The sequence below is a fragment of the Syngnathus leptorhynchus genome, chromosome 7, assembly GCF_054491065.1.
Source record: "Syngnathus leptorhynchus isolate UIUO chromosome 7, UIUO_Slep, whole genome shotgun sequence".
In the NCBI taxonomy this organism is placed as follows: Eukaryota; Metazoa; Chordata; class Actinopteri; order Syngnathiformes; family Syngnathidae; genus Syngnathus; species Syngnathus leptorhynchus.
The window spans coordinates 11,326,840-11,343,742 of NC_141201.1; the positions used below are offsets into that span (position 1 = coordinate 11,326,840).

The following is a 16,903-nucleotide window of genomic DNA, read 5'->3' on the forward strand; positions in this document are numbered from 1 at the left end:
CCACTCTCACCTTCTAACCAAATCCACAGGAGAGAATTCCAGTGAACAGCAGAGAATGGGGAAGGAGGGAATGATGTCAGAGGTTAAAGGTTAGGTTGTGAACTTTGCACCAGGAGTAGAAACCTACGGTGTGTCATTTGTCGGTGTGCACGTAGCCTTATGTGCTTGCCTCAACAAAAACAATAGGGAGTCATATACGTATGTTATGTTTATATCAGTGGTTCTTAACTTGGGATTCAGGGGTTCGGCAGAGCCTCCACTGCGGAGGTCCGAACATACCTGATTTATCGTGTAAATTTGTGATGATGGAACTGGTCTCGCAAAGGCAACAGCAGAAGTCAAACTGATTTTCAGGTGTGTAATTTGTTGAGGGCATACATTGTTCTTTGAACAAGGTGATGTTCATGCACGGCTCATTTTGTGCACCAGTAAAAAAACATCTTTGTCTTGAATTTGAAAAACATCCTTTTTTTATTTCACTAAAGTGGGGTTCAGCGAATGCGCATATGAAACAAGTGGGGTTCGTTACCTCCAACAAGGTTAAGAACCACTGTTTTATACATTTGCCGTACAGTAGTGCATGTGTCAAATAGAAAATCGGAAAAGTTGTTGAATATGTTTTCATAGTTAGAAAAGTAAAATAAAACAAGTAAGTTTTAAAATGATGAATGTACTGTACAAGACAGTAAGTTGTCAAAAAGATGTTTGATCCAATGACAGAAAATACAGTAGAATGCATGCTAGGCCTACTGTTGGCAGAATTGTACTGCTTTTCCTCCCAGATCTCATACAAAAGAGTATTTTCTTTTCATTCTTGGTCATAACGTGAAGCTTCAAACTTACTTTGTGAACCAGTTGTTGTATTTTTGACACCTCTAGATGGCAATGTCGGTTTGAAGAGAGAAAAAAATGGCAAGTCCGTGTGCATTCAGCCTTAGATTGAACAGTGCCATCTAGAGGAGCCCAAAAAATAACAGCATTATAGTAATATACCAGACTGCTGTGACTTTTTTAGTAGTAGCACAATTAGATTAAAAGAATAATATAAAGCACAGTTAGCAAACTCAAAATTTGGGGATTTTCAGGCATCACTTCTTTTTTATGTGTATTTAGTTCTAAAGAGTGTATAGCCCCTCAAATCCAAAGAAAGGAACACTCGCACATTGGTGGTTCATTATTGAAAGTTAGGGGGGGTGTAGGGTGGGGGTAGGGGAAAGGAAAAAAGGAGCAGATGTTCATCAGGTCTACTGAACCCCGCCCCACCCCACCCCATCCCAACACATGGACTTCCCCCTCCAGCCACCCTCTTTATTATGTCATTGGTTATAGTAGCCTCTTATCTCAAGAATCATTTGTGGGTCGGCAGAGGAATTCCTTCACTTACACACAAAAGAATTATTTGGCTGTGAGTTAGACTCAGGAAAGACAACAACTCTGACTCCTTTATACATCAGTAACTAATGTTTTTGTCATCAATTTGTGTTCTCAATCCCCAAAGCAGCATTTCAATGTGTCTCTTCCCTACAGGGAATGAATGCTACAGTGATTAGTGAAAAAAATATTGGGAATATTCCTTCATCATTTCTTCAACGATGATGTAAAAATGAGGCACCCCGCTGCCAGAGATTCGTCTACATCACAGTCACGTCTCCTCTCATCTCTTCTCATACCAAGCAGATGTCAATTAGGCAAGCGCCTCTCAAACAACAACCCGGTTAATCATCTCATGGAAAAGAAGCTGGACAAAGAAGACTAATGTGTCGACTGACACATGTCTGTACATCTGCCCGATTCACTCAATATCTACTGCAAAATACTTAATGATGCTTTCCGTTAATTGTAGCCCTCGCTTTCACGATTCCTCTATAAACCGTCCATTCCACGACTCTCTCCTCACAACCTATTGCTCCAAACAAGCCCTCTTCCCTTTCCCTCCCATTCACTCATCTGTGTTAGGCCCACTATGTGTGTGTGTGTGTGTGTGTGTGTGTGTGTGTGTGTGTGTGTGTGTGTGTGTGTGTGTGTGTGTGTGTGTGTGTGTGTGTGTGTGTGTGTGTGTGTGTGTGTGTGTGTGTGTGTGTGTGTGTGTGTGCAAGTCTAGCATGGTGGAAGGCGGGCCATTAGTTTGTTATTTGGTTCTGCAGCTCATTGAGCTCATTGTGCACCAAAGGTACTCTCGCCCAGCTGGACTCGACAAGAAGCAAAACTCCCTTTCAGGATTTCTCCTACTTTGTCACCCTCCCCCTCTTCTTTCAGATGCCTCCTATGCACCCAGTAATCCCAAAATAACCCAAAGAGATTTGTTTATAGAATTAAACTCAACTTGCCGACCAAATAGTTTGTTTGCAGATAACGTTTGTTTACCTAAGCACATCAGCAGAAGAGCCACTTTCCTCAAGGCACTTAATGTTGTTGACTTTTTGTTAATTGTACGTTGCTTGTTAACAGTGTGGTCTTAATCTGAGGCTAAATGCAGAGAAAATGGCTTTGGACTCTGAACTAATTACAGCAGTTTGTTGTTGCCTAACATAATTAGCCGTTGTTCACACTTAGCACACTATGGTTGGACCTCCTAAAGAATGAACACATCTGAATGACAGTCACTACAATCTCACCTCTCGGGCCATAATCGGTTGGTGTGCTACTCATTTTTATACGTACAGAATTCTGAAAGCAATGCTAACCCACAAGTAACATAATCACAAAGTCTATCTTGTCAGTGACGTTGTTAGAATGGTATTCACTCAACGGCGTTTCTTATTGCAATTGTTGTGTAGTGTACAACTACACTGCATCATATTGAGAGCTGGCAACTATTCTAGTTCCCTCATAATTAGTCTCATGAGAGGAATGAAATATTTGAAACACATTTTAGCTCGAGGCAGTGCACTTCTACACCCCTGCAACAACTATAATAAATGTGTGACCTTCCCATGTATGGATGAAAACAACCATATGCAGCAGTTGCTCTATCTTGGAGTTTTATTAATCCTTTAACATTTTTTTTGTGGGAGGGGGGTTGTAAAAACTGATTTATATCTCATTGTGTGTCCTTTATATTGTTACCAAAGTCTACTCGCATTTCGACTTTGGAAGAGTAACTTTAGAACAAACTTATATACGAATCTTACACCTGTTGTCCTGTTGGGTCAGACAGCCTAGTGTGAACCTTGTACAACTACATCATTACAATCGAACGTGCGTGTGTGTGCGTGTGTGTAGGAATGGGGGAATCCCCTCGTCGAATACAAAAGCACACATAATAATAATTACACACACGCACATATGGAGACAATTCCACTAGAAGACTTTGGACTCTACTTTTGTGCCGGACGCAAGTACAATTTAGTGTAATGGCGTTTGCACCATTGTGGAGTGAAAGTCGACTTTTCCCAGCCAATCCTCATGGCATCTCTCATTTGCATCAAATATCAAGTATCCTTTGGCTTTGTTTATTTTTCTTTTAACATCTATGATGCTTGCTGGTGAGTATGTGATAAGAGAAACACAGTCAACTCAGATACTGTATTGTCATGGCTCTTTTCTGCAGTGGAATGTTTCACACATTTACTACCTTTGAAATCAAAGACCTCACTCCTCCCAGTCTGTGTCATAGGGACAGGCTGTCTCCAAGTCGGTCCCTTCAATCCATATGTTTCTGTCTCACCATTCTCTTTTTTGTGCTTTGGGCTCTACATTTGCATTTTCAAGCAGTATATTTGCACATAGCCTCCATGCACCCTCCCTAGAAAGTAGAAAGAATACGGCTCATGAGAAGATTTCGAACATCTTTGTCATTCAATATACGGATGCAGTTAAATTTACACATAGTTTAATCTGAATTTTTTTTCTAGAGACTACCCATCACTGCAAATTGAGTAAATGTGTAAAGATACTTAGAAAATTCATGAAGAACAACAAAATGATTTTAGCAATAAAATATATCCTCATTGCAATATCTTTTACATGGTGTCTGTTGTATTAATAATTACAAAAACATGAGAAACATTTTGGCGAATAGAGAAGAAAAGTTGCTGAAGAAAAGTGACCATTCTATACAAAAAAAGAAGCTCCAAACACCCAAACGCACTTGTGAAGTGCTTTTATTGGCATTATAAACATCTATTTATTTCCATACACTACATGTAACGTACAATAACATTGGCTCAACTTTTATGCTATCATAATGCATTCCTGTGGTTTCTTGTGAATCAATATAACAAAAAAAAAATGCTACATTAGCAACTGAAAAAAACCAGTTTCGACTTCCCCTCATGAACACCATTTCAGGATAACACAATAGAGACAAATTGTTTTTGTAGTCTAATTAGATAGGGAATATCTTGCGTCTCCTAATTTTATGAACTGATCATGAATGGTCCTTGTCTTCCGTTCCTCTATGTCGCTGCTCTATCTGTTTTTATATATATTCTCTTTTTTTTCCTTTCCTATTTATTTATTATTATGACTATTATTTATGCTTTTGTAAGAACTCAATGAATGAATATTTCAATCAAGGTGGATCATACCTCTTACATCTGCAAACTACATTCGCGCAAACTCCAATAACAAAGCACTTTTGCGTATTGCTATTTCCCACCACTGCATGGAAGGCCATCAGAAGAAACTTTTTCAGTTCAACTGAAGCGAGCGTGTTCCTTAGAATTTTTGATCTAGCTTTTCTTGCTACTCTAAATGTAGATGTGTGTACATTGTGTTGAAGTTAACTTCAAAAGAAGTCGTAAGACTGCCAGACAACGGATGAAATCAACTTTTTGGGTTGGCTGAGTGGGAGTGGCCTGCAACAACCGTGTCCGCTTTTAAACCCACACGTGGTCGGTGTCTTGCGCTTGTTACGCACTCCACTCACTTACTAGAAACTTCTGATCGACTCATGCCACACACTGAGTCGCGTCCATCGCTGCGGGAGTGGGCAGGAGCACACTGAGGAGCTGTGCACGCATCATGCCGTCGTACCAACTCGACCAGTTCACTGGCCTGGACGAGATGATGTGCAAGGTACAAGACGCACCGACAACAACAATCAACCGTGAGAGGAACGTTGTGCGCGCGATGGCTGTTTCTGCCATGGCTATTGTTAGCCTTCCACAACTTTGCTATTTCATGTATGTCGGCTTGTGACTTTATGATCAAGTTGGTAAGAGTGTGACTATTGCATAGCGCCAAAGTTAGCCAGGCATGAAGCTAACTTATTGTATGTGGTTGCTGGTAAACTTGCTGTTTGCTGAATTTCAACGGAAATATTTTGCACTGGTGTGTAACATTTTTAACGTGTGGGAATTGATGTCAATGTCAATCTTAAGTCATGCATCGAATGTTCAAATTTAAAATACGAAACTGTTGATCACGTGTTAAGGGGGCTTTACTTAATTGGTCTAAAAATTATTTACAGTACTTCAAATATTGCCTTGTAGTGGCATGCAGAATAATGTAATTATCGTGCATTTGATAGCATTAGTTTATCCTACGTACATAATTAAGCTATACAGTTTTCACGACTTTTTTTTTTCTAATTCAACATTTGGGTCATTGTGCAACAAAGATGAGAAAATGCTACTTTATAGGGATTTTTAAACTTAATTGGTCCAAAATAAATTATTACTCAATAAGAAAATCCCTACTAGTTTAGGGGGTGTCATTGTAAAAATTGAATTTGGGACTACTTTTTTTTTTAATTTGTAGATTTTTGGGAAAAAAAAGGTGATGTTTTTTTGTCTGAGAAAATTTCTAGTCAGCTGATTATATGAAAATCCCACAAGGAGGGGAGAGAATGAGTTAGTGTGACATCTTAAAGTAGACTTTCAATGAAGTAAACATCAACTGGTATATGGAAAATGTATTTGCTTTCTGGAGTCAAGTCGGCCAAATAGAAATATTCTTTCATGACAATGGTGCAATTTTTTTTATTCTCTGTGCAGCAATTCCAGAGTCTTGACCTGAGAGGACAGGACAGTCAGTCGTCAGCCCTCAGCTTAGCCATGAAGACACCAGGCTACATAGGACGGCAACGTAGCTGTGATACATCCTTGTCTCTCTGCACCGGTCCTCTGGACAATGACGATCTGTCCACCACTATTTGGGGGCAGCGACCAGAGAGCAACCAGACTTCCCTTCTTCTTAATTCCACCCAATGGCGAAAGCAGCGCTTCCTATCTCAGCGCTCAGTCAGCATGGTAGAGACCTCTGGTGTCACAGCAGCAAGTCTTGGCTGGCCTGATTCAGATATGAAGGACCCTCAAGAAGGCATCAGCTCCACACTGCTGAACCCCAGCATGTCTTCATCCACTTCCCCCACCTCGACCCGTTACAAGACAGAATTGTGTCGTTCCTTCACAGAGAACGGTACGTGCAAGTATGGCGGCAAGTGCCAGTTCGCCCATGGCCCTGAGGAGCTGCGGGACCTCAGCAGGCATCCGAAATACAAAACTGAACCCTGCCGCACCTTCCACACCATCGGCTTCTGCCCTTATGGTATCCGCTGCCACTTTGTTCACAACAATGAGGAGGAAAAAAATCATATGTCTCACTCTTCTTCTTCCTCAAGCTTTGCACCGCTATATCTTCCCTCTGCACGCTCTCATAGAATCCCACTGGTCAGACAGAGCATCAGCTTTGCAGGATTTCCCTCTGCTCCCCAACAAAGCCTCCCTCCTGCTCATCCTTCCCCTGCCTCTTTCTCACGAGCGCCATCTATCTCACCTCCTTGTGCCGATATCACCAATCTTCTCTCTAACGTCTTCTTGGAGATGGACTCTACTACCTTCGAGGCCTCCCCTACCCCCCAGTATCAACCCTTCGCTGCTGCAAATCCACGCTCTCCCTTCCTGCCTTCCCCAGACTCTGGCTGTTCCCCGTCTGGGTTGTCTCCATCTGCATCTCCATCTCTGACGGAGAGCCCCGGCGCGTCTGCGTTCTTTTCGCTCGGCACAAGATCCCTGTCCTATACCTCCCTGTCAGATCAGGAACAGGACGGGAGCAACTCTCCCAGCTCGCTTAATGGAGCGGAGTCCTCCAGCGGCGTCAATGACGGAAAACGCCTTGCCGTGTTCAGTCAGCTCTCAGTTCCTGAGGATACTGCTGGACTCAGCCTTTAGGCTCCATCACAACACACACGAACACATTTAACACAGGCATACCCAAATTTCCCCCTTACTTCAGTTAAAATGTTACATTTAAGTGCCATATTGCAGAAAGGTCTTCCTAAGGGCTACGAAAACATAGCAAAGACAGATGGGACAAAAGTGCTAGCTAGAAGTTCCACTGAGATTATTGTATGTGTGTAAAACCAAAGACCTTACATTTTATAGTTGAATGTTGTGTGGCGGAATCAGGACCACCGTTTGGCCTGATGTTTAAGAAGCACTGTACCGTATTGTTTTATAAGCTGTTCTTTCCATCTAACTGCAGTCTGGGGTTATGGTGCGGTCACTGGCCTCAGATCAGAGGCTTTAAAACTCGTTGTTGTGTTTTTAAACAACTTAAGTACCTGTCATGTTGCAGGTCATGTTGAATAGTTTGGTGGTTTGTACCAGAGAGAAGTGTTCAATGCGTCTTTTTTTTGGGGGGGGGCTTGATTGCTAGATTGCAAACATTCCCTGATTTGTTTTTGCTTGACTGGCGCACTGTTTTGATGAGCACATCTTATTTCCTCTCATTCCGTGTTCTCACCGTTTTTGGATTGTAATGATTCCGTAGCTTTTTTTCCCCCATCACTTAAGCTACAAATGAAAGCTAAATCTTTTAGAGATGTTAGTAGCTTCTTCTTGTGTGTTAAAGGTAATTAGCGCAACAATATTTGATCATCTCTTTAAAAGGGCATTTTCATCATTGTATTTTGAGGCCTTTTTAGTGTGGTAGGTGATACGCTTTAGTAAATTTATTTAATTTATTTTAACCTATTTATAGATGACCAAGTTGTTAATGCTTGTATCAAGTTTAATATATTTGAGGTTTGTCATTTTTGTTCTTGAAATAAAAGTCATTTTAAAATAAACTGAGTCTGATGCAATTGAGTTGAAACCAGTCGAGGGTGTGTCCCAAATTTAGCTGGAATAGGCTCCAGCTCACTCGCGGGTCTTAACAAACGAGGACAAGTGTTGTGTAAAATTGATAGCCAAATAAATATATTGGAATGAAATTTAATGAATTGGGTAGAGTTCGACACTGCTCTGTTTTCATTGACACTGCCGGATGCATCATTTTAATATTTTGTAGTTCATGGTCAGTCGAAAACTACTGTATCATACTGAGGGGATATTTGTATTTACGTAATGCAATACAAAATATGGCTAAAAATGAACAGTGACTTTGTCGATCAAAGATGAGCACAAGTCCAACTTATTTTGAATCTTAACTATACCAACAGTATTTGAGATAACATTGGCCAAAAATGCCATCATTTTTCAATGAGGTTATGAAACCTAGAAGATTCAGTTACTCAGATGATACCTAAATAGGAAGTTAAAGTTACAACAAAACTGATCTTAGAAGTAATTGTGTTGTTTACAGTACATGTACAGTGTCATTAACAACTGGAAGATGCCCAGGGGAATCCGTTTATGGTCTCGAGTGCATTTTGATAAAGCTCCTGTTGTTCACCAGTGATTATATTTAAATCTATGTGACAGCTCTGTTCACATGCGGAAAGTTTGGCAAAAATGAATAGAAGAAACGAACATTCCCCAAGGCCTGCTGGAGCCTGTGTGACAGCAGCATGCTGCCATGGAGATCTCATGCGGAGATAAGAAGTCTTTTGTTTGCGAGTTTAATCTTACAGAGCTTGGTCTCCCACCCATTTCCTTTCTCTCTTAACTCGCCACCAAGACAGTCCAACCCCCCACCCCTTCGTCTTCCCTTTCTTTATTCCACTCCTTCAGTGATGTCCCCCTTCACATTGTAGTCTCAGTAGTTTATAGGGCTATTGGGAGCTATTGGCTTCGTTAGCACAACACTGCTTACATTATAATGTATTACTGGACTTTATATCCATGGGCGATTCTCTTTTCTGAATTTTTCAATCATTCTTCATGCATTACATATCGTAGTGGGCACAGTGGTCCAATCCACACACATGCACAACTGGGACAAGAAGGAGGGTGCCTTGCTCAAGACACTAAAACAATGCTTGGCTCTACTTTGTTGATCCGCTAAGTAGCGATTGTAAAATAAGCTTGGAATATAACAGTACATTTTTTGAAGAATATCTTCTCGGCATGTAGTTAAAAAAAAAAAAAAAGGCAGATACACCAACAGTAGTTTATTGATAATTGCCAGTTATAAATATCTTTCATCCACGCTCATTCAAGAACAATTATCATGTCACTTTTAACATGTCTGAGAATGATTAGTGGCTGTAAAGGGGTTAAAGGCATGTGTGTGTGTCGTGTGAGCGTGTGTGTTGCATTGTATCTTATAGACATTCTCCCACACTCTTGCCCTGTGGGGCATAGGAAAAGGCAGGCAGATGGCCGTATTCAGGTCCACCACGGGTCAACATATGGCCCATAGAGACAAAGTTTGTGCTTGTGTGTGAGAGTGGGAGACTCATTCTCAGTATGCATGAGCGAAAAAGGTTGAATGACAAGGCTAAGGCGGAAAGAAGTCATCTCAAAAGTAAGGGTGAAAAAAATGAAGCCATGGGGCGTGAGTGGCATCCCATGAGATTGTTCACACACAAAAAAAAAAGATGGCAACAAAACACAATAACACAATCCTGGGATTCTAAACCTTCCTTTTATTAAGTTCTCCAAAAATGTTGATCAACCAAGATGTTTTGGATTGAGTACGTAAACTTTGGAGTATGTAAACTCATGCAGGACAGATTCTAAATGCGTGCGCACGTTTCGGGAATTTGCGCAATTAAACAAAACATTTAAGTTTTATAATGAGGCTAATAAAAATTTTGCATGGCACAAGGTACATGTGTCAGCACTTAATTTGTTAAGTGTATATTTTTCTTCTTCCTACAGGACATCAATTACATTTTGTCCCCAATTTCCATATAAAGTGTGGCGGGAAAACAGAAAGGGTGTTTCAACTTCAGGAGATTCTGACCATGAGGCACTGAAGGTAAATATTAAGGGTCAGATTCAGTTGACTTTCTATTTTCAGATTGCACTCTCTTAATTCTCACCATCCTTGTTTTTTTTTTTTTTCAAGCCTAGCTTGCTCCCTACCCCCAACTCCTACCATCTCTTGTGAACTCCCCTTTTTTACATTTCATTTCCTTCATTTCCTGTAGTGGTTTCTAAATCTCTCCAACTCAAGTCTCCTTCTTTCCACCTAATTTCTACAACTCCTGCCCCTGCCTCTGTCTCGTTGGCTCTCGCTCTAATCCTGCCTCCAGACATGTTTTATTTTGAGAGGGGATTTGTGTTCTCACGTTTTTAGTGGGTTACAGTGATTTCGGATTTGTTTCAATCAACGTAGTTTATTTTGAAAGTGTGAATTGCTGTTGACTGATGACTTTAACTTACCTTAGATCACAGAATACTCTTATTTCAAGGGCTTTAACCCTGTTTTTGCACAATTACAAGCAGAATGTAAACAGGGAACTGAAAACTAAAGTGAGAATCCCAACAATTCAACCGTTTTCCCTGGTAACATTTAATATTACCAGTAAATTGTATTGGGTCCCCAACTATGGGTTAAATAGTACCACTGCCTAGTGGGCTCCTTGGGAGAAGAATGGACTAAGGGACTCAACCCCTATAGAAAATCAATTTCCCTTTGGGTTGGTGTCAGGAAGGGCATCAGACTGTAAAAAGTTTTGCTCCAAAATATTCTCAGTATATGGTGGAAGAAAGCCATATCGAGAATCCAGTCCAACCCAGAGGAGCCTGGAAAGCGGACTTTAAACCGATGATGATGAGTAAATTGTATATGGCAGTTTAACTTTTTGAATAAAATGATGAGTATAATTATTCAGTTGGCTCACAGAAGACTGGATTGACTTTGAATATTCAGTGGTCACAATTAGTTGTAGTAATAATAACACATTTATGAATTAAAAAAAAAACGTACTAACATTGGAATATAAAGGAATGAGCTTGAATTAAACTCGGAAAATTGTGATCTTTGGACTTGTAAAAGGATCATGTAATCAAGAAGTTGTTCTCGACACACAGGTTATGTGAAATGACTTGTACTTTTATAGCTCTTGAAATGGAGGCCAAGAACACATTACAGACTTTTCCTAGTTACAAGATGAATAACAATACAACTGCGAGAACAGTTTGTCATTGTTCAAATATTTGAAAACAGACTGAATGGATGTACAGAAATGAAGATTGAGGTTTGCGAGGTCGAGACAGATCTGAACAGCATCTAGTTGCAAGGCTTACTACATCAGAATAACAGCGCTGTGCTTCCCTCTAGTGGTGGCAAGGACAACAACCACAATAAGCTTCGTTGCGTTACGGTACTCAAACTTTTTTTTTTTGCGACAAAAACAGACAAACGATGCACTCAAATGATACAAATTGCTCCAACTATTTTATACAGACCATTTGCTGCTCTCAGATGAGCACATAATTATGTGATTTTTCTTTCATTTGACACATATCTCCAATGCTAAACCACATTATTAGACAGTCTGTGATGAAGAGACCATCCCGCATCATTAAGTACTTTAATAAGGACTTCTTCAATTTGAGCGAGTTGCTGGGATTTTACGAATTTGAGCCAACTGGCTGTCTCATAAGTCTAATATGAATCAAGCATAACATTCAACCCCAAAACCACAGTTTCTGAACACAGTTTTAGTAGGTACAGAAATGGATGGAATTTACTGAAAGCATTTTTTAAAATTTACTTGTAAACATAATTATGTGGCACAAGCATGATATCAACCAGACTGAACCCCGTGGTCAGTCATCTTAGTTCCACCTATTTTCATACAGTAGAAGAAAAAAAATATTTTGATGAGATTCATCATGTCTTCATAATGCTACACAGAGATTCTTTTGTTCAGACAATTAAAATGTACTTGTTACCTGCTGACAGTTTCGACTGCTACTCCAGTCTTCTTCAGAGCCGGAAGACTGGAGTAGCAGTCGAAACTGTCAGCAGGTAACAACAAAAATGTCCATTGTCTGAACAAAAGAATCTGTGTATAGAAGAAAAAAATGTTTGTTTACAGATGAAAAAGTCATCAAGGAGAAACTCTACACCTGTATCTGAATTGTACAAGTTAAAATATAGAAACCCCATTTAGTCCTACTACTATGGGCATCAGAACATGCCGTGGGCATCTTGGGAACTATTTGATTCTTTTGGGTGTATATGAATCGAATAAGACAATGGCAGCAACTTTGCTTTTTGGTAACATCAGACCTTGACGTGAAGGTCAAGGATGCTTGAATTCAGTAGTAAGGTAGGACTTTGTCATAATTTTTGGATGACCACTTGAAACTTACCTGTAAAGATAACAGCGCAGTTAATCATTTGTTTACATTTACTTTTCATTTCATTTACTCAAATCACTTTGATTCCTCACATGAACAGTAACAGTTTGGCTTCTAAGACTTTTTGAAGGCAAATAAACTGAATAATTTTCAATATTCAATTTACCAGCCAGAGCTCAACCCAAATACTTCTGGACATAAATTCAAATCTTTATGCAACTTCAGAGGGATATGTTTTAGAAGTTTGCAACTTTGCATTAAATTTGAAATTATACGTTTCATTGAATTTTCTATGATATACAATAAGTCTGTTGATACTTACATGATGGCATGACAGAGACCTCAGCTGTAACGACACTTTCAAGACCTAAATTCGACAGAGCTCCTCTCACCACACCACATGAAAAGGCGAGATACTGAGGGCGGGGAGCGGAACACACATTAAAATTAGACATGTTGTCAATCATTTATGATGGAGGGGAAAGAAACTCATACAAAATGTGTGCCCTGACCTTAGGTGCTTGATCCAGGTACTGTTTACCATTAGAGAGCTGTGTCAGCAAATTAAATTTGTTATCCTGCAGTACATAGGTGCCCTAAAAATGATATAAAGAAACATGAGATGTGACACCTCAGACATGAATATGAATAAAAAACTGTTTGGTTGAATTATTACCTGATGGTTTGTTCTGAGATTGTCCACCTGCCTCCTGAAAACTTTTGTCCAGAAGTCTTTACAAATGAATTTCATTACATCCAACTCATCTTTGAAGCAGGGGGAATCCCTCGTCAATCTAGAAGTACAACATAAATATAAAGACGGACTGTAAGATACTGCAATAAAAATAGTAATGACCTACCTCTCAATGATTCCTTGTCCCACTCTGTAGCCCATCCCCTCCAAAATAGAAACACGGGAGGCTCTGTCCTATATAGAACACATAACACTGACAGTGTCATTCATATGCATGGCTAAAAGAGACTTTAATCATTACAAAAACAATGAGGAAAAAAAAGTCATACTAATTCTTGACTAGAATAACCAATGTATACAAACCTTGTTGTCAGTCTCTCCTTTACTGGATTGCAGATCCCTGTAAACGTGTGCCACAATCTCCATATGGAGAAACTCAAAGAGAGCGTCGTCTGCCATCCCTGACTAACACGTAATGAGAAACAGAACGAGTCATGAGAAACCTTGACAAACGTGTAAGTTGTTGTTATTGAGATTCGGAACTAAAATCATTGTTGGAAGCCATGACAACAAGCAGCGAGCCTAGCTAGAGCTAGCTTAGGTATTAGCTGTCACCAAGCATCCCCTTTTTATTGTGCGTTTAGGTTAGTTTACTTTAAATATGACGCAGATTAAATTGGGGGACATTTTAACTCATTTAAATTTTATCTTAAATTCAACCGAGACAGATGATACGGGTAAAATAAATTGTTAAACCTACCCATCAGATGAATGGCAACTACGAAGGTAAACAGAGACACTTCCGGGGTTTGCTCGTAATTAAACTCACAAGCAGTCCGCGGGAACAACTACTAAACTGAATATGGCACAACCTACATTAAAAGTGTGATGCAATACAGCGATTCCACTAAAGTAAGGAAATATATTCAAAGACTTCTATTTGTGTCCGATTTAGTTTTTTAAGCAGAAAGCATGTAGAGGTGAACATCCACGCCAACCCTGCGGTGTACGCCGACAAAGATTATAAACGTCCTCTTTTACTGTCAGCTGACAGCCTCCTGCCGGATTGGAGCGCCGTTTATCACGTGACATACATACTGCATTTCGATTGGACTTTAGTAAAAAAACTATTTCCTATCTGCTCATGTGATCGGACACCATTTGAATTCGGTGTTGACAATCTGGGGTTTGTTTTCCCTTCTTTTATATTGCATCATTTGGTATTTAATTTCGATAAGACAATATGTGACCAAGTGACAGACACGTTCGATATTTTATCTGAATTAAAATTTGGTATGCTCTAATTCAAGTGCTGCTTTTTTTTGCTCCTATGTGTTCAGTGGTCATGTCGAGCAGATACCCGATAGTGGTGCAGGGCGAGGCATCCGAAACAGACTCAGATGATGAAGTTTACATTACCTCCCTGCCAACTCCCCACACGGCCATTGTAGGAGCCAAGGTAGTTTTGTTGTCTGCGGACATCAAACATACATAAACCTCCACCTCCTTCTGAAATCTTGTTGCTCTCTCCAGGTTCAAGGAGAAGCTTCGGAAACAGAGAGCGAGGATGAAGTGGAGACGTCGACCCGAGGTTCTGCATTGAGTCACGAAAGTGCGAAGATACTCAAAAGAGATCTACCTCCACTTATCGTCGTGAGAGATCACCCAAATATACAATCTATTGTGGAAGACAGACCAAGTCCTACACATAAGCCTTTTGGTGAGTAATGCCAACTATAAATACCTGCACAGTACTAAATGAAATTGTCATTGTCATGACATTAACCAAAATAATGACTGGACTGTTTTATTCTGGATGGACTAACCATTATGACCAAATGTATCATATGTAATTGGTGCTTCACAAATGTATTGTGTTTAATTTCTAGGTGATACATTATTGCAGCAGAAATTGCAGGAGTCAAACAGCCGGCTGTATTCCAATGTGGGGCAAATGCTACGACACGTTTATGGCAACGCCAGCAAGGAGGTACTGCATACTGCTTCAAATGGAAATAACACCAAGTGTCCATAACGTACATGACCGGTCGGATATGGTAATCGCATCCAGCACAGGAGCTTGATCATAGTCTACCTTTTAAAAGATGATCATGTTCTGTTCTGATTGACGTTGTCTGACAGGTTTCCATTTACAATATAGGTCAGTATATTAGTGTGGCTGTTGCTGCAGTGGTCTAAAACTACACTGCATCATACTAAAAGCTGTTTTGAATGTTTCCTTGTCTGTTCCTTTTAATGTAGCCAAACAAGGTAACAAACATCACCATCTAGATGTGTTGTGCTATTTTACACCACAATCAACCACAATACTAAGATTAAACCAATTCCCAACTGACAAGCACAAATTCACAAGTGTGCACTATTTTTTGCAAAGGAAGAATTTTATGATAATATAGTAAATGTCATTAGATGCATGTGCGAGGGTCATAATAGTCTACTTGATGTATTATATGTACGACTTAAAGAAAATACCATTTTTAGCCAGCACGTAGGTATTTTAGTTAATAATGTGAAGGGAAGTTAAAACTGATCGAGACACTTATGATATTAGGCTAATGATATACTGTATGCTCTCGATTCAATAATTTTAGACTTCATTAATTTACCTTATGCACATGTTTCAAAGTATGAAAAAATATTGAAACTCTTTCATTGTGACTAAATGTTGTTTTCAAAGGTACGCAGTACAACGGCACAGCTTAACACATCACAGAGCGCTATCATCAACGCTTCTCATAGCATCCGGCTGATTTTGGATGACTTGAAGGCCGTGTCTGAGAAGATCGACATCATCACCAGTTGTCAGATATTACCTGATATTAAGTTGAATGATTTAGAGGAAAATAACACTCCTGTATCCCAAAGAAAAGAAGTATAGATATGCATATTCGCAAGTGAAAATATTTTGCAACTTTATTTGCAACAGCTAATATTTATTACTCTCATTTGATACAAATTGATTATTGGAATGTTTATTTAAAAATGTTTTTTTGTTCCATCTCTTTTAAATAACAAATCAGACTTGAACTGCAAGATCTTTCTCAATGTACATTTTTAAATGTTTTATTCTATGTATCATTCTATATTATTTTACAATGTAAATTTACAATTCAAACCAATTTATAAGCCGTGTAAAAAGAGGCTCGTAGTGATGTAGTGACCATTCTTACCACACGATGGCGGTAACAGTACATAAATTCCAACTACAGTGCTTTAGGTTGCAGTACTCTATTGCAGTTTGCTTTATAGTCCCTAATACACCATTCGAGCCATATAAATCGTTTATTCTTACAGATGATTGCTGTAATTGTAGATTATCAGCAAAAAGTGTGTCAATAGCATCTTTTGCAGCCTTTTCTTGACATTTATAACTAGAGTTGCACTGTTGCATTGCATTGTTGAACAAGTCCTCATGATAAAAGACTCCACATGTGGCTTTTTGGTTCTGTGTCATATTTATTCTATTCATATCAAGTTATAATCATACAAAGCAGCTCTGATCCCCACATGTCCCTACCAAACGTATAGTGTCACCAAGAGTGAAGAGGCATTGACTTCTCTGTGGTGACATCATGTTTGTTTAAGTCTTGTAATCGTCACTTTGTCCATTTATGTGTGATGAATGGGATTTGACGCTGTCTTTCAGGAAGTGATTCACTCCTTGATGGAGCTGTGGAAAAGTCCCTGGTGATTAGTTCACTGTATGGACACATATTATCCAGTTTTCTGCCAAGGCACTTTGTTCCTTCGCATTAATTGTGTT

At 39.5% G+C, this 16,903-nt stretch overlaps 3 protein-coding genes across 4 annotated transcripts; 2 read left to right on the forward strand and 1 right to left on the reverse strand.

Moving 5' to 3' along the window:
• Positions 1–4,614: 4,614 nt before the first annotated feature.
• LOC147054752 (mRNA decay activator protein ZFP36L2-A) lies at positions 4,615–8,014 on the forward strand. The gene is made up of 2 exons (XM_085917237.1): positions 4,615–5,019; positions 5,940–8,014. The coding sequence occupies exons 1-2, from the start codon at positions 4,966–4,968 to the stop codon at positions 7,113–7,115; spliced, it is 1,230 nt and encodes a 409-aa protein (XP_085773363.1). The 5' UTR covers positions 4,615–4,965; the 3' UTR covers positions 7,116–8,014.
• A 3,134-nt stretch (positions 8,015–11,148) lies between these two features.
• Positions 11,149–14,172, reverse strand: trappc6bl (trafficking protein particle complex subunit 6B, like). The gene is made up of 7 exons (XM_085916914.1): positions 13,880–14,172; positions 13,483–13,584; positions 13,286–13,353; positions 13,102–13,219; positions 12,938–13,021; positions 12,748–12,841; positions 11,149–12,437 (listed from the first exon to the last, which is right to left on the reverse strand). Exons 2-7 carry the CDS (start codon positions 13,576–13,578, stop codon positions 12,406–12,408), a joined length of 492 nt encoding a protein of 163 aa, XP_085773040.1. The 5' UTR covers positions 13,579–13,584; positions 13,880–14,172; the 3' UTR covers positions 11,149–12,405.
• On the forward strand, positions 13,912–16,575 carry bloc1s3 (biogenesis of lysosomal organelles complex-1, subunit 3). 2 transcript variants are annotated; one of them, XM_085916912.1, is made up of 5 exons: positions 13,912–14,031; positions 14,460–14,578; positions 14,653–14,839; positions 15,009–15,109; positions 15,818–16,575. In XM_085916912.1, coding segments are annotated over exons 1-5 (609 nt in total). In that variant the 5' UTR covers positions 13,912–14,030; the 3' UTR covers positions 16,019–16,575. The 2 variants fall into 2 exon arrangements, with proteins under 2 accessions (XP_085773038.1, XP_085773039.1); XM_085916913.1 differs by lacking the exon at positions 13,912–14,031 and adding an exon at positions 14,209–14,305.
• The last annotated feature ends 328 nt before the right edge of the window (positions 16,576–16,903 follow it).